Raw genomic sequence first — 26,533 nt, 5'->3', positions numbered from 1 at the left:
CAAGTACAAAGATTAATTTAGGCTTTTTTTTTTTTTGCTATGGAACTTCCTACCTGAGGGAACATAAGAGGCCTGTGTGACCAGTTACAGATGCCAGTGTTCACACAGATGTGACAGAGCACCCAGAGATAAAGTGTGCCCCTTCTCCGAGACCGACTTTCCTGATATCTCATAGGTGTCAATAAAGAGCCTTCTCAAGAAATGAAATGGCCGGAGAGTAAAGTAGAGCAGAGGAGAAAAGTTCAAATTGTAGCTTCTCCAATTTCTGCTGGTTTCTGAGTGAGCAGTTTAGATTCTCTGAGTCTCTTTTTATCTCCTCTGTAAGCTGAGAGGTAGATTGATGTTAAACTATATTTCTTATGGTTTGTGTCAAGGACTAGGTGATAACATAATGTAAGTGAAGCGGTTAGTATAGTGCTCAGTGCATAGCAATTACTTAGTCATTGGGTCTTTTGGGGCAAGTTACTTTAACTTCTCTGAGTTTCAGTCACCTTATCTATAAAATACAGATGACTGTGCTCCCTGACCTGCCTGCTTTTCAAGTAAAATAATATATGCAGAAGCACTGGACTTGTTTTTGTTGGCATCATTAGCTCCTTCTACAGGACATCCTATCCAACAGAGAGATTTTACTGTTCACTGTGTTTTGTTTTTTATTCCCCAAAGCATGCTAAACAAAGTTTACAGTAGTAGTTTCCAAATGCATTCATGAATGTGCTCAGAGTTCATATTAAAGTTACCCTGATGCTTACTTAAAAGCTGGACTTTTAATAATAGGTATTCCAGCCTTTCCCCAAAAGGATTATAAATCCTTAATTCTGCATTATTTATTAGTATTGAGAATAGCATGAAGGAAATGCCATCCCAAGTCAATTAGTTCAACAAGTGGAGTGTATACTGCATACAGTGGTGCCAAAGCATGTCTTCTGGGAAAACAGTTCACATCCAAGATTGAGTTAGGTATAGTAAAGTGGAAATAGCAGGATGTAGAGTTAAGGGGTGGGGGGACTTTAAAAAAGCAGTTTATTGAAACAAGAATTTTCAAACTTCAATGTGCATCAGATTTAACTGGAGACTGACTGCCAGCCCCTCTTGTGGTTTCTGATTTAGTAGTCCTGGGGTGGAGCCTGAGGCTCTGCACCTCTAACAGATTCCCAGGCGATAATGCCGCTGCTGTCCAGAGACTATATTTAAGACCCGTGGTATTATATCCACCCTGCATACTGGTAAAAATCTAAAAGATGAGTAGCACCAAGTGTGGATGAGACTGTGGAGAAAAGGAATGCTCAAGCACTGCTGTTAGGACTGTAATTTGGTATAAATGCTTTAGAGAACAAACTGATACTACCAAATAAAGTTAAAACTCACATGTATGGATCTACAAAGATGTGTAAAAAGCAAGCTGTAGAAAGATAAATACAACATGATGCCATTTATACATATTCTTTAAAAGCATGTGTAATCCACTGTATTATTTATGGGTACACATATAAAAGTGGAAAGTAGATTGCAAGGACACCTATGAAATATATGACAGTGCCCAAAAGCCACAAGGGCCCACGTCTGAACCAATGGGAACATTGTGCTTCTAACCGAGTAGTGTGACTGACATTGTGTTCCTAGGCTCCACAGGTGAAGAAACAATACATTGACTCCTCTTGGCAAAATGATTCTACAAACTTAGTATCTGTTGTGGGAACTTGTGTTTTGTAAGCATGTATTCTTTTTGCATTTTAAGAGCTGCTCCCTTACTCATATGTCTTGTTGGTTTGGTGAATATCTGTGTTCACTTTATCTGCCCAAGGGTGCTGAGAAAGGGGTCTTCTACGAAACCCTGACTCCTACCTCAAGATTCACTTTTTCCTTACTCAAAGAAGGCTCAGATAGCTTGACTCTTTACTTAAACCAATACTAATACTCTGTCCTGACCGGAGAGGGCTGTTTCCTTTCAAGGAAAGCCGGTTATGGAGCCAGAAAGCCTGGCTCAAAATCCATTTCTGTCATTACCTGAGGAATTTTGGACAAGTTGCTTAGCCTTTCTAAGCTCATTTCCTGATTCTTAAAGCCTTTGTTGTGTTCTTTTGGCAAAAGTTGTTGTGTTTTTTTCCCTAAACAGCTTTACTGAGTTATAATTCACATACTATACAGTGCATCCATATAAAATATACAGGAAAAGCCTTTTAACAGTCTAAACTTAGTATCTCAATTGGCTTGTATTCATCTAAATGTAAATTTTATCCTAAATAAGATAGGTCTCTCTTTTTTTCAGTAACATACTCTCATATAATAGTTTCTAGTACTGCTCAGATGTGACCAGCATGTGCTTTGTTTTATAGCTTATCCTTCTCTTTGGAGGAATCCCTTATCTCTGGAGACTTTCTGGACGATTCTGTGGCTATGCTGGCTTTGGACCAGAATATGAGGTATGTGATTCATTAGTGTATATTTGTTGGTCTTTGGCCAGCTTTATACTAGTTAATTTTTTGGCTCCTACTGTCATGAGGCTTCTTTGTCTGCACCGTTCTTATCCACCCATGCTGTGTTAGGACAATGCAGGTTGTCCTTATCAAAATCCTTCAGTGAATTATTGAAGAAGAGATTTATGAACTTTTAAAAAAAGAATAGAACACAGTTATAATCCCAGAGCCATTTGTGAGGGACACATGATAAAACATTTTACAGTTAATCTGAAGACTAAAGACAAAAGAATGGCCAGAAAAATTCTGAATAAGTAAAATAATGAGTGGTAACTTTTACTCTTAGATATTAAAAATGTATTCTAAAGCTTAAACAGTGTATTGGTGCCAGAAATAGGCCTAAGTACATGTAATCTTGTTATATGATAAAAGTGACACTTCAGATCAGTGAAGAAGGTGTAAGTTACGACTTTTCTTAGGCTAACTGAGAAAAAATAAATTCCTATTTTATATCCTCTAAGAAAAAGAAAGACTTGGGGTGGGGGTGGGGAGGGTATAGCTCAATGGTAGAGTGTGCGCTTAGCATGCATGAGATCCTGGGTTTAATCCCCAGTACCTCCATTAAAAAAAGAAAAAAAAAGCCTAATTACTTCCCTCCACCGGAAAAAAAAAAGGTAAAAGAAAAAAAAAGACTTAGATGAACTGAATATTTAAATATAAACAAAGAAATCTCAAAAGTACTAAAACAAAGAGACCATAAATTTTAAAATAATGTAGAAATTTTAAAAGCATAACACCAAACGTAGAAACCAAGAAGATAAAATTTGTTAGATTTACATTTCAAGTTTTTCTGTGGGAAAACCTGGTATTAACAAATTTAAAAGGCAAAGCACAAACTGAGGGAAAATTGCCACATGTGACTGATTAAGAATTAATATATTTTAGGGGAGGGTATAGCTCAAGTGGTAGAGCATATGCTTAGCATGCATGAGGTTCTGGGTTCAATCCCCAGCACCTCCTCTAAAAATAACTAAACCTAATTACCTCCCCTACTCCTGCCAAAATGAAATAATTAAATAATACAATGATAAATAAACAAAATATTTTTTTAAAGAATTAATATATTTCATAAAGAACTCTTTATAGAAAGAACACCTTAGAAAAAATTGAGTACCTCAATAGAAAAATGGGCAAAGGCAGAAGATCATACGATTATTGAACACATGAAAAATACAAATCCATAGTGACAATCAAAGAAATGTATTTTTAATACAACAGTTAAGTATCTCAGAGTTGTGCTTGTTTGTTTTGGCCTATCGTGTCAGATTGGGGAAAAAAATTAAAAGAATGATAGGACACAATTGGTGGGGGATATGGAAATAGTCTCATGCTCCTAGCAGACTGAAGACTAGTATAGTTTTTCTAGGGGGGCAGCTTGGCAGTAGGTATAAAAAATCTTTACAGAGTTTGACACCAGACCTTTCGGTTTTATGAATTTGTGGGGAGTGAATGAAAGGGGTTCATTGTAGCATTGGAATGAATGTTCTGATGGAAATAGCCTAGGTGTCCACATATACAGTGCAATACTCTAGAGTCATTAGAAGTCAGTGAAGAAGTAAACCTGTATTTCTTGATATGGAAAGATGTTCATGATATGTTACGTGAGAAGAGCAGGTATTCAAACAGCCTGTACAATACGGTTGTGTTTTTGGAAGATGGAATGGCAATTCAGTAGTCTTGAGGAAGGTCCTGGAATCTGTTTTTTAAAAAGTTTCTCATTTCCCATTTGGGGACAAGTGCTGGAAACCACCCTGCATGTTGTAGCCAGACAGATCTCCTTTCTTCTTCTCCTCTCCCTCTGCCTGTGTTTAGAAACATATTGGCTGCATCTTTGCTACCAAATCAAGTACGTTTTGGTGGAGTACTCATATTTACCTTAAAAGAATTCAGTTTTACCCTGGGGAGTGAGAGAGAGAGAGACAGCGTGGTGACGGGTGGGGAGAAGGGTTCTATTTGCCTTGTTGCCCTTTCCCCCTCCCCGCAGCTCCCTTCATACTAATTAGTCCTTGTCCTCCACTATCATAGAAAAACTAAGGAGAAGTGAGGCAGTTCTTGGCTTTTGATGTCCTAAGGACCTGTTATACAGGAAATTAAAGTAATCCTTGGGGATAATTTCCTCTGTTGTATTTTGGCTCTGTGAAAATTTTAGCACACTCTGCCCCACCTGTGCTGACCCAGTTTTTTTGGTGCTCCATTCTTAGTTTCTCTGCCTGTTCCCAACCAGCCCATCATCTTGTCATCTTCCACTTTCAGGGCACTCTTTTCTCTCTCCTTGCTTTTGCAAATTGGGTAAAATTACTCCTTGCCTCTTTTCTCCTGTTTCACTAATTTAGCTCTTCAGTGTGGCATCCCAGGTCTCTAGTGTTGTAAGCCTTCCTTGAATTCCCCAGCGTATGTGGCTGTCTCTCATTTTTGAGTTCTTTAACCATTTTTTGTCTAAATGACTTCAGGTAACTTTCATAAGGTGCCTGTGTGGTAAAAGAGGAAGTTTTATTGCCTCCCTATCTTGCAAATAAACTCAGAGAGTAGAGGCGATGTTTCAGACCTTGTCTTATTACCCACAGAATCAAGCGGATTGCTTGAGTTATATATAGTAAGTACTCAGCAAATACTCATCGACTTGTTCCCTAATAATTCATTTGAAGAATGAATTAATATTACACTATAAAAACTACTATTTTTTTCCTGTGTTTAGATCACTCAGTCCTTGGTGTTTCTGCTGTTGGCTACACTTTTCAGCGCATTGACTGGTTTGCCATGGAGTCTTTATAATACTTTTGTGATAGAAGAAAGACATGGTTTCAATCAACAGGTAAAATAAAGAATGCAAATGTTCTGTTTTATATGTGAAGATCTTTTGTCCTCTGCTGGTAATAAAAAAATAAAAAATTATAAAAACAAAATATGCTAGTTTTGGGTATGAACTAATCAAGGTAAACGAACTGCAGATACAGTGAAAATTATAAAGTCTTGCCATAAACTCCTCTAGCATTAATGTCTAGTGTTTCTTCAGCTAGTAACATTTAAATGAGTTTATTTTAAATTCTAAAATGCAAGACCTTTACTTATTGTCTTAGGCTACTTGTTGCCATATAATCTCACTGCCTTTTAATTTTAAAAATTGCTTTAATAATGTATCCTTTCTATTCATTTGTTATTTTAAAAGCAGTTTCTCAGTTTCTTTTTTTTTTTTCTTTCAGTTTCTCAGTTTCTTATGATGATCTTTTCTTTTTTCAGACTTTAGGGTTCTTCATGAAAGATGCAATCAAGAAATTTATTGTGACTCAATGCATTTTATTACCTGTGTCTTCACTTTTACTTTACATTATTAAAATTGGTGGTGACTATTTTTTTATTTATGCCTGGCTGTTTACATTAGTTGTATCTCTGGTAAGTGAAATCTTTGTCTCAGTTTTCTTTTACAAAAAGTTCCTTGGTGAGATAACTGTGATTTAATCTTCATTAGCATCTAAGCAGTTCTTAAGAAGCAGAAGAAATATAAATAGGAGCTTATATAAGTTACTCTTTTGATTTCTGCTTTTAGGTATATAAGTAGGAGAGTTGACTCTGACTATAGATTTTCTTCTTCTTATACTGACTTTTATAGATCCTAGAAGCTAAAAGTCATCAAAATGTCAAACTTAGTCATCATTCCGGTGGCAGCTCACAAAGGCATAGTTCAAAACTGCCTGAAAATTGCATCATTAAAAGTAACAAAAACTAGCTTCTAGCTGTTTCCTCATTATCCCTTCCTCACGTCTTCTTTTCCTCTCCTCTTTTCCATATTCTAAACTGCTTCACAACGCAAACTCTACAACACAATCAAAATGATCTGTTCACAGCCCCCAGAAAATACCACCTCTCAGCTCTCCAGCTGCACTGATGATGAGGTTTCTTTTAGTCTGAATTACACATGATGTGAGCATGTGTGCTCCATGTCCCACTGGTGGGAACATGACCAGAAAATGGCTGCTAGCTGGGTTTACAAATATATGTTGTATGGCAAATTGAAGTGAGAGGAGAGAAAGCAGAGGAAATGCTCCCAAAATGCTCAAAGTGCTGTTTCAACCCAAGTGTACAGTTGTGAATGCCAGGTCACCAGTGTTAGCAAACAAACCAAAACAGTCAAGATCTAGTAATTCTTTTTTTAGCAAAGTCTTCAGGCCTATTATGATAACCCCCAAAGGCAGAATTCCAAGTTATGATGGACTTATGAAGTGTCAGAAATCCCCAAGTTAGTTTTGAATGGACCATTTGGCTTTTCAGTCATTACCATCTAGGGACTCCTTATTTTGATTTGGTCATCAAACAGATATTGAGTGCTTACTCTCTGTTGCTATTTAGGAATAGGAATACCAGAGCAAATCAGGTAAGGTCCCTGTTCTCAGGGCTGGGATCACATAGCTGTTTTAATATTGAATCTGTATAATGAGTAGTTTCTCTGTAAGAATATGTTCATAGGTTGTTCTCACATTTGCTTTTCAGGTGCTTGTCACCATCTATGCTGATTACATTGCCCCTTTATTTGACAAATTCACACCTCTGCCTGAGGGAAAGCTCAAACAAGAAATTGAAGTCATGGCAAAGAGTATTGACTTCCCTTTGACTAAGGTGTATGTTGTTGAAGGTAAGGCTTCCTGAGGTAAGAAGATTTTATTTGAGTGATTTGTTTTATTTGAGTGCTTTATTCTTAAAACTTTAATAAAAAACGAATCAGTTGGGTTTGGGAGGTTTTTTTGTTGTTGTTATTTAACAATTAGGATTTTATATTTTGGCTTTTTAAGATATATAAGAATTGATGATATAGCCCCAGGATAGCACCTGGTGGCCTGATGCTAAATCCTGCTCTTGCCTGCAGCTGTGTTTGGTTGGCATTACAGTACTGTTTTCAGCTCTGGGCCAAGGCCTCCCTGTTATATCATATGAGACTGATTTATTCACTTCTGTTACCTGCCTGGCTCCTTTAGGTAACTGAGTTGGACTTTTGCTTAGTCAGATTCCGTTTGGCCCTGGTTTGGGGACTCAAAACAGAACCAATGCTATTGACTTTGTCTCGCCCAAGAAAACTTCCAGTGTCCTGCAGGACTCTGATTTCACCTGCAGATGACCCAAAACTGTATTACCATTAGGTACTTCAGATTAATTATACTCTGCTTTTGTGATGATTGCCTTTGAGAGTTAAGCTATCTGTTCCCTTACGTGAGAATCCTAAAGTCTCAAGAAAGCTGACAAAGATGCAGAGAAAAACTGTGCAGAACCATGACTTTCAGAATCTATAAATTAAAACCCATGTGAATGAACGAGCCCGGTTCCGCCTCCACCACTCACCAGCTGTGGAATCCTGGACAAGTCACTTTGCCCCTCAGGGTCTCAGTTTTGCTTTCTCTAAACTATAGTATGGCAAATGTTGTCTCTAAAGAGCTAGATAGTCAATATTTTAGGCTTTGCAGGTCACATGGTCCCTGCTGCGGCTATTCAACTCTGCCGTGATACTACAAAAGCAGCCATAGATATTATATAAACAAATGAGCATGGCTGTGTTCTAATAAAATTTTATTTATAAAAATAAGTGGCTGGTTTGATTTGACCTGCAAGCCATACTTTGCCTGTCCCTTCTCTAAACTAAAAAATTATCACTGAGAAGCAGCTATAGTGGGTGAAGGAATAGAAACTGAGAAGTAATTGTAGGGTCTGGGGAGAACAGAGATGGTCACAACTGGAAAGAATGAATTAACAGCAACTAGAAGAGTAGAGAAATCTCAGACATTTGATGGCCAACTAAAGGCACAACTGCAACATGTCTGTCGGGAAATGGTAGAAAAATAAGCCAATTCATACTACTACTTTACCCTCTGATATCACTTCTCTTTTAATTGATAGCACACTGATCAGTATAGTAGAGCACTCTGCGAGGGGCTGTTACTGAAGGGGCAACCTAAGTTGCTTATGTTATAATCAGGTAACATAAATGCTAATGCTATGACAATAGAGGTAATTGAGAAGCTGTGTGACATATACCATCAACGCTACATGTTTTAGGTGAAACAGTCAGGGAAGGCTTTATGGAGGGTGATAACATGAGCTGGGAGTTCATGGAAAGTCAAGATTTGTGCAGGCGGAGGGTAACATTTTAGAGTTCAGACTGTGGAGCCAATAGACTTGGGTTTAAATTCTAGTTCTAGCACAAATTACCTGAGTTACTTTGGGCAACTTACCTCGGCTGAACAGAAGTTACTTATCTGTAATGTATGTTCTTTTGTTGTTGTTAATAATGGTAACAATCCTCAAAAATATTTCGAATGAATGAATATTGTTACTAACAATAACAACACACATTATGGATTTGTAAATAGAAAGGGAAAAACCAAGTGAAAAACCAGGACACCTGCTCTCAAAAAATATCAGATAGCAAGTACTGCACAGAGTATTAAACTAGTCTGAAGTGATGAGGAATGGCTGAGTAGAGACTTTAGGTCATCAGAGAAGACCTCTCTGAGCAAATGAATTTAAGCTGAGATCTGAAAAAATGAGCCATCCGTGCTGAGATCAGTGGGAAGACCTTCCAGAGCTTTGTATGTTTTCTGTTTCAATAAACAGAAAAAAACCTAGTGTGGGGACATAGCAGGAAGGTGTTAACAACATGAAATCTGAGACGTAGGCAAGAGTCACCCCACATAGGCCTTTGTAAATCAGAGTAAGGAGCTTGGATTTTATTTTAAGTCAGGGGGGAAAGCTATGGAAGGTTTTAGACTGGAAAGTAACTCGGCCTGGTTTGTGCTTTTTACATACCTTGGGTTGCTATTTAGAGAACAGATAGTAGGAAAGGCAAGAGGCTGGTGCAGTTCAGGAGAAGATAATGGTGGCTTAGACTAGGATAGTAGTAATTGATGTGGAGAAGCAGATGTATTCGGGATACATTTTAGAGGTAGAGTTGATGGAATTTGCTACTAAATGACATGTAAAGGAAGAAGGGTTAGAAAGAAGAGACATCAAAGATAAAGACCTAGATTTCTGGACTAAGCAGTTGGATAAATGGTATGTTACTGAGATGAGGGGGGAAAAAACAACTGGGAGAAGAGCAGGTTTGTGAGGGTTTGAGTTCTGTTGGGTGTATTAAATTTTGAGATACCTGTTGAACATTGTTCTAGTGTTCTACCAGAAAAGTTGGTTGCAGGTCAGACATAGAAACCAATTGTGGCTGTTTTAATCAGAAAATTCCTTATTTGATAACTCACAAAGTCACCAGGAAAGTTAAGTTCACCAAACTTGGGAAGTGAGCTCTCCATGGGGAGACTGGGTTCTCAGAATCTCTCTGCAGGATCCAGTCTTGTGAGGACACTGCTGTTGGCTTCTGCTGTTGGATTCAGCAGCTTGTACCCGTCACAGCCCTTCCACTAACACTTGCAGAATTAATTCCTCACTGCCCTGCTTATTTGTGTAATTAGCTAACTATTCAGAGTCCCCAGTGGGTGTATCTGATCGACTGAGCCAGGGCACTGGGCTAGCTGCCAGGAGTACTGGGGGAGCAGATATCTAGCTTTTTAGATTTCTCAGACAAGAAGCAGTCTGTTACAAGACCTGCATGGTGTGAAATTCTGTAAACTCTGCAAGAGGGTTCTAGTACTGATCAGGGAAGAAACTTCATGGAAGAATATAAACAGCAAATGTGCGCTACAGACATCCATGTAGAGATGTAGGCAGCTGGATACATAAATCCGGAGTTCTAGGGAGAGGTCAGGGCTAGAAATATTGATACGAGAGTATCTGACACATAGATGGTGTTTGATGCCTTAGATGAGGGTATTTAGAGAAGAGAAGGGGGCTCAGGTCAGAGTCAGTATAGGAGGAAGAGCCATTAAAGGAGGCTGAGCAGGAGAGACCATTGAGGAAGGAAGAAGACCAAGAGAAGATGGTGTTTCTTTAAAGACAGGAGAAGAAAGTGTTTCAAGGAGGGAGCAGTCAGCTGTATCAAATGCTGCTGAGAGGTTAAAATCAGACAATAGAAAGGAAAGATGAAGACACAGCTCGCAGTGCCTTACAATGGCATAGAACATTTTTGTTTTCAGAGTTCTCGGGTACATTACTTCATACCTCAAGTTGGTACCATTAATTCATTCAGTAAGCAAGCATTATGGAATAAATCTTACATGCCAGACACAGTGATACAAAAAGCTTGTGGTCTAGTGCAGGGACTCAAACTTTAGTGAGTATAAGAATTCGCTGGAGAGTTTGTTAGAAGACAGATTCTTCATGTCCATTTCCTGACATTCTGACTTAATGGGTGTTTCTAGTATTTACTTCTAACTAGTGCCCGTAGGTGGTTTTGGTGTAGGTATTCTTTGAGCTGCACATTGAGATACCTGGAGCAGTGGGAGATACTAAGATGTTAATAAGTTTTATTTATCTGACTGCTTCCATAGATAACTTCAGGCAGCTTCTAAGAAATATTTTAAAATTAATTTAAAAATTAGAGTGAGAACAGATAGAAATGAGATAGAATTGTAAGATCCAGATACACAGCTTACCAGATCTGAAGATCCTATATTGTTGGCAAAATTGGTCCACGTGTTTGGCTCTTAACTTCCCAGCAATCAAACCAAAAAGTGCTATCCTCACATCCTAACCAGGAAAATAAAGCTTAATGAAATTAAGAAAATCCCTTACATTTACACAACTAATACATGGCAGAGCCAAGATTTAAACCCAAAGTCTGTTCTTAACCACTAAATTCCCTGCACATGGTAGAACATTTAGAAAGTAAATAAAAAATATAAAAAAGGTGATAAAAATCAACCATAGTTCAGCTACTGTTAGCCACTGTTAAAAATTCAGAATTTGTTTTCCAGTCCTAAAAATAGCTTTAATTTTTTTTTTTCTGATTGTAGAAATGAGCGTACTTACTTTAAAAGCCCTGGAGCAGAGAGAAAAGTACAGAAGAGGGAACAAATACCCGTATTTCTAAAAGCCAATGATAAACACTTCAGTATTTTAATATATTTCTTAATAGGCTTGTGTTTATGCTTTTCTATTTACATGTACATTTTTTTCATAACAATAATGGAACCTTATATACATGGAGTTTTATATCCTCAGTCTGTTGGTGAGCTTTTTCCTGTCTTGTTAAAATTCCTCAGAAGTGTAATTTTTTTCTGGCTGCTTAAAATTCCATTTCATACCTTTACCATAGTTTAATCATTCACAACTATTGGATATTTAGATTTTATTTACTTGTTGCTGTGAAGCTGCAATGAGCATAAATTTTTGTTATCAAGATACTTTCCACTGCCTGTGGTGATGTATGTTGATACAATATTCTTCAGGTATTAAACAATTTGCAAATGTTAATGTCCTTTCCAGTAATTTAGTTTCTACTCGTCTCTCCAAAGACCCCAGACTTTTTAATTATTTTCCATGCTTTGAACTGTCTTTTCCTTAGGATCTAAACGCTCTTCCCACAGCAATGCTTATTTTTATGGCTTCTTCAAGAACAAGCGAATAGTTTTGTTTGACACTCTACTAGAAGAGTATTCTGTACTAAACAAAGACATCCAGGAGGAGTCTGGCATGGAGCCCCGCAATGATGGAGAAGGGGACAGTGAAGAAATAAAAGCTAAAGTTAAAGTGAGTTCTTCTTTTCCTCAGCGACCCTGGCTTAGTTTTTATAAACAGTTCCTGTGACAACTTAAAATAACATCAATTTCTATGTAGTGAGTGTTGAATTCAGGGAGACTATCAAATAAAAACACAACAGCCCATTTATAATTCTGGTATTTTGGGAGACAATATCACTATCATTACATGCTAACTACCTTGCAAGCTTCCACAGAATGTACACATTAAAATTATAAGGTAGGAAAATTCGTATGATTATAAGCTGTCTTTAAAACAGGGACTTTATGCCTGATATGTTTATGATCAAAGAATTCCCACAGGCAGGATAAGGAGGAGATAAACATCTAATTTTTAGCTTCACTGAGATGTAGTAATTATAGGCTTTGACAGTGAAGAGACTTGAATTTGAATCCTGGTTCTGTCATTTAGTAGCTGTGCATCCTGGGGTACACCATGTAACTTGGTTAGTTTTCTTTTGTTTGTTTAACAGATATTTATGAAATGTAAACTCTGTGCTGAGACACTTTGCTTGGCACTAGAAATACGAAAATAAAGAGATAAACCTTGCTTTCAAGGAGCTTATAGTCTAAAGGGGAGAAAGTCATACAATCACAGTCTAATATAGTAATTGCTACAGTGAAGCAATATATACTGGATGCAGTGAGAGCACAAGAGAAGACATTTCTTAAATCTGACCTGAGAGTCTGAGAAAGCTTTTTGTGCATCTTCTCCTGGATGAGGTCAGCTGATGCTGATTAGCAAAATCTGAAGTATACCAATGGGGAAGAGGAGACAATGAGAAGAAAACAGTACATATTTAATCAGAAACAGTCTCTAGTAGTTGTGTGTATGATGGAATGTGCCATTGGCTTTGATGTCATTCAGAGATGATTTGGGATCTGTGTAACTCTGGGCAAATAAGTTAGGCTCTCTAAAGTCTTGATTTCTTAACTGAAAGTTGATGCCAGCATGGTTTTTCACCTTGGCACTACTGACATCTTGGACTGGGTAATTTTTCGCTGTGGGAGGCTATCTTGTGCATTACAGGATGTTTAGCAACATCATGGGCCTCTCCCCACTAGATGCCAGTATCAGTTCTTCCTTTTCCAACAATTGTGACAACCAAAAATGTCTTTAGACATTGCCAGATGTCCCTAGGGGTTGGAGGAAGGGGGCAAGATCACTCTTAGTTGAAAAATACTGAAATACTTTTCAGGGTTGTAAAGATTAAATGAGATAATATATGTGAAATACCTTGTATTCTATATACTTTAAATACCAGAAAATAACTATTATCATTTGAGCATCTGTTTTACCCTAGAAAAATAGTCTAATAAAGTGCCTAGCCTGTTATAAATATGTAGATAGAACAAAGTTCGGTGAAGAGGTTAAATAGCATTGCGTGAGGGTTAACTCTTTTGATTGTATTTATTTTTTAAAGTGGGGTTATCCTGTCAGGATATTGGAGTAAAAGTCACTTTGGTCATAGAATTTTAAGCTAGGAAGAGATCTAGGGAGATAGGAAAACTGACGTCTAGAAAGGGTAACCTGGTGACAACACTGGGGAATCATGAAGAGGTATCCACATACACGGTGGATTACTTTGTAGCCAAACCTGGGTGTTAGATAGAGGTCCACTGATTCAAGCAGTGTAATGAATTTACTGACCTTTAGTGTCTATGAGAACAGTATTCTTTGGCTTAAATCTTTAAAAAAAAAAAAAGATGGGGTTGTCCTTTGAAGTGTGTTGAACAGAGTTTGAATTATTTTGCTGGCTTCTTGAAGAGGCTGCTTTAATTAATAACTGCAAATATTTTAGCATCTATGTGTTAAGTTCTATGTGTATGTCTATGTGTAACTCCTACCCTAGAGAACCTATAGTAGACAATATATATACAAATAGCCCATAGTTTAAGGCAGAGGGTAGTAAATATAATGAGTGTCTGAAACTGTGTGACTTTTAGAAATTAAAAAATTGATGCAGATTCTAATGGTTAGGTTTCTTAAAAGGATATTTGAACGAGGCAGAATTTTGACTTGGAGATGGAGCATTTCAGGTTGATGATATGGCATAAATAAAGTTATAAAGACAAAAAAATGACACAATAGCTATTCTGAGACTAATGACTAAATAAATTATTGTAGATGGGAATAGAAAGGTAGTCCAGGACCAGTTTGTAACATACTTCTTACTGAAGAGATTGAGTGGTTGTTTCAGTGGCCTGGAAAGTTTAGATTGATTTGGGTAGAGGCCAAATCTTGTGTTAGGAAGATTAAAATTTGGCAGCAATATGATAGAGCAGATTAGAGGCAGGGGGACTTCTAGGGGCCTGTTGCATCAAGATAACCAAGACAAGCATGAAATAACAACGGTCTACACTAGAGTGAGAGGTCAGAATAAATGCGGAGTCATCATAAAAGATGGATTCAAAATACTTGGGTAATTGCTATTATGGGGAGCGAAGGAGAAGGTCAAAGATTGACTCATACTCATTAACTGTATTGTTTTCCAGTGCATTTACCCAGGTGAGGTGATTTTAGGTAGTATATCAATATTTGAAAATTGAGGATCTATGAATGTATTAATGTATATTAGGAAAAAATAAAACTAGCATATCATGATTTCATGAATATTGTCATTGAAGATAAGGTTGAGTTTTAAAAAGTAAATTGATTTAAAGAAAGATATTAAGTAAATAATCGCATAGAGAATACACAGATGTGGCAGAAGTATAGGAATCAGTGATTATTCAGCAACCGCTACTGGATGGCGGTGTACAACACAGTGGGGGATGTAAAGATGGTTTTAAGCCTGAATGAGGTAGAGAGGATAAAGTGCTTCATTTTCAACAGATGTTTAAAGAAGAAAACTAAAGTTATCTGAAATCCCTCCTCTTAGAGATAACTGCTATTAACATTTTGATGAGTGTCTCCATATTGGCTATTAACATTTTAAAATATGTCTAGGAAACTTACCCCCTGGAATTTTATCCTTCAGAAGACAGATTCAGTGATTGGAACAACCTGTCTCAAAAGCAGTTTAAGTAAAAGGAAAAATCTTAAATATATAAAAGCTATATATAAAAGCTGTCCTTTTATAGAAGAAAACAAGTATTTCCCCAGCAAGTGAGTCATCTCAGTTGACAAGTATAATGGAAAGGGCACAGGATCCAGAGATGTGGGTTTGGTTTTTACCCACTACTTACTAGCAAGGTGATCGTAAGCAGGACATTTCAACTTCTCAGCGTCCTTTTCTTTGTCTCTAAAATGAAGGTAACACTTCCCATCCTGCCCATCTTGGTGTTGCGAGGATCAAATGAGTCAGCATATGAATTTTATAAGAAGGAAAGTTCTATAGAAAGGTGAAAGATATGTGGTACTTATTTTTGTTCTTTTATGTGAAATTCGTGTGGGAGGAAAAGAAAACCCAATTTTGTCTAAGAATCTACCACAAATAACAAGTCTCCATATCTTTGAATGTGACTCCATGCAGTTCTGAATAGCTTCCTGAACCCAGACATCAAACCAAGAGACAAGAACTATTCTATCTAATGAAACCTGGTTGTTTTATAGAAGAATTCATAGTTGATATTTGAAAGCAGGTAACTAGTAAAAATAGAAGCCTAAAGACTGTCTCACTTTATATAAAATAAGGCTAATGAGCTGCCTTATAGTAGTGGAGATTACTGAACTGTATATAAAATATTTAGTAGCCCAGTGTCTGGTGTGTAGGCCGTTAATGAGTAGGAACTGTTACCATTATTATTAAACAAAACAGCATATTTTTGCTTATTACTAAAGTAATAGAGAAATTAGAAAACATGAATAGTCCAACTAACCATAAATATCTTACTATATGTATTTCAAGTCTTTTTAAACCATCTTTATTAAATCATTTTTTCTTATTGGATATATGGATTGTTTCTACTTTGTTCCTGTCATTCTTGCAGTAAATATTTTTATATGTAAATCCTTCGCCGGACCTTTTAATTTCTCCCTTAGAATAAGTGTCTATTAATTGGTGCTTTGTTCTTTATTCCCTCATAATGGCCATTCCCTGAAGGTACGGGTACACATGTGTCTCTTAGCCGTTTAAGAAACTAGGCTAGTTATCTCATTTTCTTTCTCTACTGAATGTATTCTGACCTAAATTTTAACGTTTAAGAGGAAAAGAGATAATAAATGTAAACGCTGTCTTGCCAATCATTTTAATCTATCCTTCTTTCTTATGCATCTACCCAGCCTCACTTTAAGTGGCTATTTTCCTTAAAAATGAGGAATTGGTGAAGGAGGGGAGAAGTGGTAGCGCATCTAGATTCCAGTATCTTGTTGCCTGTGTTCCCATTAGGTTACATTTTTCTAAGATGTATAAAACAAAGTCAGTTCTATGTTTGTCTATTTTTTTGTACTTCACCCTTTTCAGTAGCTGAAGTTTATTTCAAAACCTTTAGCTTTCACTTTGTAGGAAATCTATTCTCTAATTATTTGTTGCAGGATGTGTTCAATAGATCAAGCTTTTTTTTTTGTTCAAATCATTATTGATACTTTATTTGCTTGATGTTTCAATTATTGATAGTACTGTATTAACATCCTCTATTATGATAGATTTGTCAGGTTTTCTTTGCAAATCTGACAGTTTTGAATGAATATATTCTGAGGCGTTGGTATTAGGTACATACAGATTTTGAATTATGTATCCTCCTAGTAAGTTGAACCTTTTATCATTCTGTTGTGACCTTCTTAAATAATGCTTTTTTGTCTTTAAGTTGATTTTGTCTAATATTAATACAACGACACCAGCTTTCTTTTGATTGTTTGCTAAGTGTCATCCTTTTACTGTTTAAAAGATTATTGAAATAAAAGAACTATTTTAAAGTGTATAATTCAGTAGGTTTTAGTATATATTCATAACATTCAACCATCATCACTATCACATTCATCCTTTGACTTTTACCCTTACTGTTTTTATATTTTAGATGTAGCATATAGATAGACTTTGTCATTATGGTTGCTTTTAAATCCAAACTGACAGTCACTGTCTTTTTTTTTGACAAGCTTTTTTGGTTCATATATTGTCATTACTGATATATTTGGAATTATTTCTACCATATTATTTTATGCTCTTTTTTGCCTTTATCCTTTTCATGTCTCCCCAACCCAAATATACCCACATATGTCCTCCTGTTTTATTTTTAGAACTGATTTAAGGTTTTTAAAAATTCCATTTGGGTTGTCATTAAGGTTTGGAGATTCTTGTATTATTCTTTTAATGATTGCTGTTAAAATTACTTATGCTCACATAACCTAAAATCTTAAAATATACAATATCTTCATTGCTTCCTGAATAATTCAGGGACCTTAAATAAACATTTTGATCCAATTACCCCTTTCATATAATATCTTAGTTTTATTGTGATTATTTTTTACTCCTTAAATTAGCATTATTATTATTTTATACAGTCATTATTTAAGTTTACCTATGTGCTTACCTGTATCTTTGCTTACCATTCCCTATTCATCTCACATCTTCCTTTTAGAAATCACTTTTCTTCTTCCAGAAGTATATGCTTTAGAAATTTCTTTGCAAAATTCTGCTTGCTTTAGTTCACTCTTATTCTTGGGTATCACTTCAAGATTGACAGCTATTTATCTTAGCACTTTAAAAATACCATTCTGTTCTGTTCTGGTTTTCTTTGTTCCTGTTGAAAAAGTCTGCTCTGAGCTTATTGTCTTGTCTTGTCTTTTTTTTTTTTTAGTTCTTTCTGGTTGTTTTAAAGATTTCTCTTTGATTTTTGTGTTGTGAAAGTATGGACTTCTTTATCCCAGTCCTGCCTGGGATGTATTTTGGTTTCTAAAACTAAGGACTCTTGTCTTTCCTGAAGTTTTAAAAATTCTTTGCCATTATACCTTTGAGTATTGCTTCTTTCCCATTCTCTCCACTCTGTCTTTCTAGAATTCCAATTAGATGTATGTTATACCATCTCATTCTGGCTCCCACAGGTGCTAACCACTTCTATTTGTCTCCTGGGGCTGCTTTCTGTAGTTTTTCAGCTCTACATTCCAGTTCATGGATTCTTTCTTTAGCTATATTTAATCTGTTCTTTAGCCAGTCCATTGTGTTTTAAAGTTCTATTTGGTTATTTTTCAAGTTGGTCATTTCTGGTAGTCTTATATTACTTCCTCATATTTTTAGTTCCCTTTTTTATATAAAGCATGCTTATTTTATGTCCTGTATCTGATAATTCCATTCTCTGAAGTCTTAAGGGGCTAATGCTGCTCCTTATTGTTTTTGTTAAATCTTACTCATTGTGGCTTGTTTTCTGAAGTCTTTGGTAATTTTTATTGTGAGTTCATAATAGGTTGTTGATCTTAATCTTCAGGAATCCTGAGGGATCTGGGTTTAGGGTACAGTCTCAACAGAGGATTTGCATTTGTTTCTGTCAGTTGGCCCCAGTGCTACCAAGCCAGAAGCATTTTAATATCTCAGCTTGGGGTTTTCTGGACCATGCAGATAATGATTTTGAATTTTAGTAAGAGACTATTTTTTCCACATTAGATGAGCTTGACACAATTGGGCTGTTTTGCCAACATATTTTTTCCTAGCTCATTCTTTGACTCAGAGTTACAACCCTTCATGGATTTATGCAAGGGATCTCAATTTCAACTCCTCACCTTTGACTTTCTCTTACTTTCAAATGAACTAAACTGTATTTTAAAAGGATATTTATTTTACCTTACTAAGCATTTTTAGATGTTTTCCAGAGTAGGTGTGTGTTGGTGAGTGAATGTGGTGTGCACACATGTGAATGTGTATAAGATTAAATTGTTCGTTGTGTCTTGGCATTATTTACATTGAATCTGGGAAGTTTATAAACAGAATTTTATTTGGCTTTGTACACATTATATTTTATCTTTCATGTGACCACCTGCCATTTATGTTTAGTTATTTTAAAAGCAGTACTATAAAAAAAACCCAGAACTATAATAATATGCAAATGATTATATATCTGTTAACTGAAAAATTGTCTATTTTATTTGATAAATGTTGAACATTTTTCTTTTACATTCATTGTTGTATAAAAGTTGACAGCACAGGTCTCTGGCATCAGACTACCAGGTTTTCTATTTTTTGGCTGTGTGGCCATAGGAAAATTAGCTAACTTCTCTGTGCGTAGATGTTCTCATCTGTAAAGTGGTAATAATGAGTATACTTCTTTCATATGGTGATTATAATGTATACATGAGGTAATACAATATTTAGCACAGAGGTTCTGGTACATAGTGTTTGGTAAGTGTTAGCAACTTTTGCTGTTTTTTTTTCTTCCCTGGCCTATTCTTTATGTGTGTTGAAGGAAAAAATATATATATGCATGTTATATATTTTTATATATATATGTATATGTGTGTGTATTTACATATGTATATATATATTTGTAATGTTGGTTTGAGAGGCTATAATAAAATTAGGGGAGCAGAGTGAGGAGGGTATAGCTCAGTGGTAGAGCAGTGCTTAGCGTACACAGGGTCCTGGGTTCAGTCCCTAGTGCTGCCATAAAAATAATAAACAAACAAACAAACAAACAAACCTAATTACCCTCCCCCCAAAAAATTAGGGGAGCAGAACTCCAATAAATTTTAACATGAAATGTTACTTTATTAAAGTAGCAAACATATTGTTTAAAAGTTCAGAGTACAAAAAAGTGTATAATAAAATATGTTTCATGTTCCTCCCTTCTCTGTGCTTCTCACCCCCTGCCATGCCTGTCCTCCCACATATTTCAACGCTGTTAGTGTCTTCTGACAATTACACATCTCCTTTTTCTATATATGTATATATATATGTATTTTATTATCTATTGACACTACTGACTTTCAATTATGGTAGATGAGGATTTAGCTCTTGTCCTAACATCTGCTCAACTTCTCTCTTCTCCCAGTTCTTCCAGTATACTCCTGTTACAATTCTTGGTTTAATTAATATCAAAACATTATTGTAAACATTATTGTAAAACAGTATTGTGCCTGTTCACTGCTGAGCATGCCTTACTTTTTTGCCCTCTTGCTTAATAATTTCTTTAAAAAAAAGTGCTTAGTTTTCCTTGTATCGTTTTGCTAATTCTTTTCGTAACTCCTGCTATCTCTCAATATAATTTTCTACAAGGCTAACTGCATCATTAACCTTACTAGTTTTAGTCCCCCTCATCACTCTCACACGGTGACAAGAGATCTCTGTTCTCTTTAGATCTTTGAGGTGGTCTCTCTGAAGTTCTGCTCTGCAGCTTTCATGCTGGACTTCCTTGTGGTCATCCTTTTCCTTTTCCTTTTCCTTTTCCTTTTCCTTTTCCTTTTCCTTTTCCTTTTCCTTTTCCTTTCCTTTAGGTTGGAATCCTAAAGTGTTGATTTACTGTGTTCTCTTGTTAATGTATACCTTCTACTAGTTTCTTCAGGTTAAAAAGATGGTATGATGACTCAGGGAGTGTGATGATGGCAGCTTGTCTTTTGAGTCACACTGTTCAAATCTGGACATGTTATCCTCTCTATCTGGTGTATACTTCTCATTCTGGGATTGCCCTTTACCATTAGAGATTTCCTTCACTTCTCTCCTATATTGGATCTTCTGTGTTCTATCTTCCATGACTTTTATTCCTTAATTTACTCCTTCATTTTGGTAAAGAACTTCCTCTAGTACTTTCCTGAGAAAGGTTGCCTAATGAAGTTTTTGAGTTCTTGCATCAGAATGTCTTCATTTTTATGTCACTTTGGCTAGGGTGTAGATTTCTAGATTGAAGATACTTTTCCTTCAAGATTGTGAAGGCATTGTTCCATCATCTTCTTGATTCCAACACTGCTGGGGAGGTGTCTGAAACCATTCAGGGTACTGATCCTTAGTATGTTACTTTAATTTTGTTTTTCTGGAAGATTGTTGGATCCTTTCTCTGTGTCCTGAAATTTCATGTGCCTTGGTGTGAATCTTTTTTTAAATTGATAATTAGTTTCAGGTGTACAACATAGTGGGTCCATTTTTATCCATTGTGCTGGGTGTGCATTGCATCCTCTTAATTTGGAAATTGAGATCCTTTGGTTCTAGAAAACTTTCTGGAACTTTTGTTGATGATTTTTCTTCTCTCCATTTTTCTATTCCCTCTTTTCAGAGTTTCTATCATTTGAGTGTTGGATTTTTTACACTGAACTTTCTTATCTTTTCTCCCATACTTTTCCATTTCTTTATCTCTTTGTTCTGCTTTCTGGGAGATTGCATCATCTTCCAGTCATTCAATTAAGCTTTAATTTCCAATAATAATTTTTTTCTGTATTTTCCATTTTTAGAGCATCCTCTTATGTTTCAGTGAGTTCAGTATTTTATCTGTCTGAATCTTCTTAAATGATTTTTATTTCTTCCATATTGCATTTTTTCTGGGTCTGATTTTCCACGATCACAGCTTACTTTGTATATCTGATAACCCTTGTTTGTTTACTCCTTAGGAAGAGAATGGTACTAAAAACCTGATTAAAATCTCTGAGCCTGTAGATAAGGCTTATCACCTTTGAGCCTCACTTGGGTAGGCTTTTAGTCAGAGAATATCTTCAGATCTTTCCTGGTCTAGTGGTTGGAGTTTCCAGGGAGTACTCTTTTAATCTTTTGCCTGGAAGGTAGTGTTCTGGGCAGCCAGGTGTTGGGAGAGAGCTAGTTTGGGAGAGGAAGTTCTCAGTATTCAGTGTACCATACTAAAAGGCAACCAAATACATGGTCTCTTGCTAGTGTACCCTGGCCCTCAACTGTGTCGAATTCCTAGTTGAAAGGTTCTTTTCTTTTGCCCTATCCAGAGAAAATGAGGATGAGTGGAGTTGAAGAAGGAATCTGGAGCTTTAACCATTTCTCAAATGGCTCTCACACAAACCTTATTTTAGCCACCACATCTTCTTCCCCCAATTCCAGAAGTACATGATATTGTTAGTTTCAAGCCCTTTGAAGACTGTGGTGTAAATCAGGCTCGTTCTATTATCTCCCCTGCTGGCTTACAATTCAACTTTCTTTGGCATGGCTAGTCTTTTATCATTTGTCCATCTGCTTTCCTGCTTGCAAAATGCTGCTACTATTGCCACCTCTCTTGTTTTTCCTTACCCTTGTGAGTTTATATCTTAAAAAACAAACAAACAAACAAAACTCTTGACTAGTTTTATGGGGGGTTTTGTAAGGAATAAAATTAGGTGTGAATGTTCCTTCTGCCATTTTAAATTGGAAGTCTCAGTTTTTAAAATGGCAATTCATGATATTTTTGGAGGTCGTGAATGATATGTGCTTATTTATAGATAATTTGGAAAATAGGAATGGTATATTAAATAGTTAAATATCACTGTATTTTACCATCTAGAAAAACTACTGTTAATATTTTGATATACTTTCAGTCTGTTTTCTATGTTTGTGTATTTTTACATACCCATTCACATTTGTCATTAATTGGAATCGTAGTATATATTTTTAGTTTTGTTTCCTGCTTAATTTACCTAATAAACCATTTTCCCATGTCACAACATAATCTTTGAAAGCAAAATTTCTAATGGGTTTATAATATGGCTGTCACATGATTTTGTCATGATATATTTAACTGTTATCATATTGATAAAGATTTAAAATTTTTTTTTCTAATCTAAATTAGACTCTAAGCTTCATGAAGTCAGAATACGTCTGTCTTGTTTATGATTCTGTGTTCAAGCTTAACCCAGTGTCTAACATGGAGTGGTTCAGGGAATGTTTTGTTAAATGAATGAACAGATGAACAGTTTTGTACAAAAGTCTGATTGTTTCCTTAAACTAGACTCTAACACAGACTCTTACTGGGTTAAAAGATACAAACTTTTGGAAGCTTCCTGATAATTTATTTTCAATTTCTGCTTTGATTCAGAATAAGAAACAAGGATGTAAAAATGAGGAAGTGCTTGCTGTACTAGGCCATGAACTGGGGCACTGGAAGTTGGGACACACAGTCAAAAATATCATTATTAGCCAGGTAAGTTTGGAGTGACAATTCTCTTTTTATGGGAGGATAGTCAAAATATAGATATAGCAGGCATGAGAGTTCATATAATAGAGAAGTTAAGGCAGACTCTATACCAGGCTACCTGGCCTCACATCCCGGCTCCCTGACTTACTGCCTTTGTGACCTCAGGCAGATTCCTGAGCCTCTCTCTACCTCCATTCCCTTATTGAATGGTGATGTCTCATAGAACTGGTATCAGAATGACCTGAGTTGCTTAGCTATAGGAGCTGTGAAGATCAAAAGCAGTGAGCCTAGATAAGTAGGGCATTAAAATGCCTTTTTTTTTAAACATTTTTTGCCCTTTTGAAAGTATTATACACCCACTGAAAAGAAATTGGAAAAGGTGATGAAGAAGAAAATAATTCCTGTAATATTCCTCCTCTGAGTATTAATACCACTAACCAAACAGAATGACCACGGTTTTCAGGCTCTGGGTGAAATAGAACTATATTTTGTTGACTGGTTCTGAGCATATATGGCCTTAACTGAGTCTTAAATGGGTCTCTGTATCTTTCTAAAAGGCCACTGGGTGATGGGTTACATGGGAAGACTTGTGTACCCCTATAGGCCCTTTCCTGTTGCCTTGCATCTGTAAGTATAAATGTGCGTTCCTTGGCTTGAAGCTATGTTGTATGGATACATGGCAGTGATAAGACATTAAATAAGTCCAAATCCAAGTTTAACGTAAGTATTCGGTTTAATAAGGAAGACCACTGCCCCTTGTATGAAGGAAAAGGTCCAGTGGAATCAGCAGACCATGCGGTAACGGGCTGGTTCCTGAGGTAGCTTATCAGGACTGGGACTGATTGCCTCTTCTGATAGATTGGGCACTCAGCAAGAGCCACTAGAGGGATGTTGTGCTGTTGATTAATACACTGACTTCATCCCTGGCACTTTGGCCACTTTGGCCATGAGCCCCTTGACCAAGTCCTGGGGAGAGAAGCTGGGTAACATCCACAGAGCAGGTGTGTTCTCCACTTGTTCGTTGAGAGCCTCCTCTACCATGGGCCTGTTTTGGTGAGCATTCACATTGGACCAAAGTGTTGTCAGACTCTGGGCTAATCTTGGAAGTTTTTCCACATGCTTCTTTTCCAAATCTTATTAGCCATCTTCTAGTTTGTTCCAAGGCCCTGATCATCCAGCCAAACCATTATTTGCCCACTTACAATGAGTTAGTATATATGTCCTCAGCTCAGGCTCTGTCTTCTTCTAGAGTAAAAGTAACTATGAAACTGCCTAAATAACTTTTTCTGTGATCACACTAATATCATTCTTAAAAATCACATCAGGATGTCTTATTCTACTTTCTTAGTACTACTGATCCCACAGTGAAATAAGCTTAGTAATAACTTAAAATTTTTGTATCCTTCTTTCTAGATGAATTCTTTCCTGTGTTTTTTCTTGTTTGCTGTATTAATTGGTCGTAAGGAGCTTTTTGTTGCCTTTGGTTTTTATGACAGTCAACCCACCCTAATTGGACTATTGATCATCTTCCAGTTTATTTTTTCACCCTATAATGAGGTAAGGTATAATCTTTAAAATTATCTCACATATACTCTTGCCAGTTTCAAATCCAGAACCTTTAAGGTAGTGTCAAAAGAAACAGACAAGGGAGTGCGTGGGGGCATAGCTCAGTGGTAGAGTGTGTGCTCGACATGCACGAGCCCCTGGGTTCAATTCCCAGTGCCTCCGTTAAGGGGAGGAAATAAAAATAAAGTGTGTATTTAAAAAAATTTTTTTTAAAAGAAAGACAAAACTGTAGTTTTAACAGGCAGGTGAAACAAAGTTTTAGTCCCTTGATTTGCTGGACAGTATAAGAAAGTAGCAGAAAAACCCAATCCCAAATAATAAGTGCTTGTATACTGTTAGGGGGAAAAAAATGGAGCATTAGACTTCAGTGGTGAAAAGCTTGATATAACATGTACCTCAGAGACTTGGTAGATGGAGATTAACTATTGGAATGCTGTGTCCTAGACCACATATTCCCAGTGCTTGAGTGAAAAATCTGTGTGTGAGGGGACAAAACAAATAATCGTTGAATGTATGTATGACTGGACTGGATAAGGGAGGCTGTATGACAGTGTTCCCCTAATTGTGTTCTCTGACCACCTGCTTCATAATAGCCTTAGGGTTCCACCCCAGACCCTCTGAATCAGAAATGAGTGTTTTATGATAAATGTAATTTAAAAACCAGTTCTCCATGATTGATCAGTAGGGAGACTCCATATATATGATGACATTGTTTAATGAGACTATGTATTAGTAAATCTGGTGATGGCAACATGTCATGATACTAACTGATTTGGCTTCCAAATCAAGTCAAGAAGTACTATTGAGGGTCTTGAGCTATTTCCATTCAGAAGGTTTCTTTCCTGGGACAGGTTATAAGTTAAGGTTTGAAGATAAGCAATTTCCTCATAAAAGGTGGTGTGGCAGTAGGGTGTAGGATTTAGGGCACCAGGAAAGAAAATGGAAGAATAAACCGTATTTGTCTGGCATTGTCCACAGAATCTAAATGCATTTTCTGGAGAACTGAGATTTATTATCTTTAAGCGCTGAATGTCTTAATTTTTTATTTTAACTTTTGTTGAGAATATTTATAAAATGCTGTATATAGTTCATATTTCTTAAAGAGGTTATAGAACACCTTAAGTGATATTGTCATTTCTGTCTCTACTCACAATTCAGGAATGCCATAAGGACACTGAGCTGTGTATACTAAATGCCCCAGATTTCTCCACTCTTTAAGCAGTTGTGCAATTTTTTACTATTTAACTAATTTTCTTATCTCTTCCCTCACTGTCAGGCTGATAATCCTTGCTAATATCATCCATGTAACTTTCTGTTACGATCGTTATCTGTTTCTAATTTTCTTCTTCAATCTACCATAGACTGGGAAATCAGATAATTAAACACATTAAGTAAGAGTTACTAGACTCTGGCTGAGTATCAGTGTCCTCTCATAAGTAAGGCACCAGTAATGCTAGTGGTTATCCTTTGGGCATCTAATTTAGTCTCTCAGGGTTTGGTTTTGTTTCCTTATATTGAGTGGTTGAGTTCACTTCAAAAAATGTCTAAGTAAATGTGGGGTATTAGAGTAATTTGAAATGTGATTAATTCACAGAGATATTAGCAACTGTTTTAAAAACCTTGGAGAGCTCAGGAGACTGGTTTCCAAAAGACTAGATATTTAAACAGAAGATCTTATGTTTAATACCAGTATTTAAGAGATAATGATAGGAAAGAGATATTTTCCTGGGGAAAACTACCCTGTCAAGAAGAGTTTGGGAACTATAGCAGAGCAGATGAGGTGCAGGTTAGTATCTGCTTGTGTTTTTATATTTTGTGTACAGCGTTATGAAGGGGACAGCTTCAGAGTGGTCACCCTTAGAGACTGAATATTTA

The 26,533-nt window shown here is 36.4% G+C and overlaps 1 protein-coding gene and 1 non-coding gene across 4 annotated transcripts in view; both read left to right on the top strand.

Annotated features, from left to right (window-relative positions):
- Window positions 1-26,533, top strand: part of ZMPSTE24 (zinc metallopeptidase STE24) — a 49,834-nt gene that overhangs the window by 7,209 nt on the left and 16,092 nt on the right. For all 3 annotated transcript variants that reach the window (XM_072974684.1, XM_072974685.1, XM_006215860.3), the window contains exons 3-9: window positions 2,337-2,423; window positions 5,173-5,289; window positions 5,715-5,867; window positions 6,963-7,104; window positions 11,914-12,098; window positions 22,994-23,098; window positions 24,506-24,649. In XM_072974684.1, coding sequence (XP_072830785.1) covers window positions 2,337-2,423; window positions 5,173-5,289; window positions 5,715-5,867; window positions 6,963-7,104; window positions 11,914-12,098; window positions 22,994-23,098; window positions 24,506-24,649 — 933 coding nt within the window. The remainder of the gene's footprint in view (window positions 1-2,336; window positions 2,424-5,172; window positions 5,290-5,714; window positions 5,868-6,962; window positions 7,105-11,913; window positions 12,099-22,993; window positions 23,099-24,505; window positions 24,650-26,533) is intronic.
- On the top strand, window positions 24,749-24,820 carry TRNAV-GAC (transfer RNA valine (anticodon GAC)). Its single transcript has one exon. It is a non-coding gene; the product is annotated as a tRNA-Val (tRNA).

The sequence above is a fragment of the Vicugna pacos genome, chromosome 13 (assembly GCF_048564905.1).
Source record: "Vicugna pacos chromosome 13, VicPac4, whole genome shotgun sequence".
Lineage (NCBI taxonomy): Eukaryota > Metazoa > Chordata > Mammalia > Artiodactyla > Camelidae > Vicugna > Vicugna pacos.
This window is presented reverse-complemented; position numbering and strand designations above follow the sequence as displayed.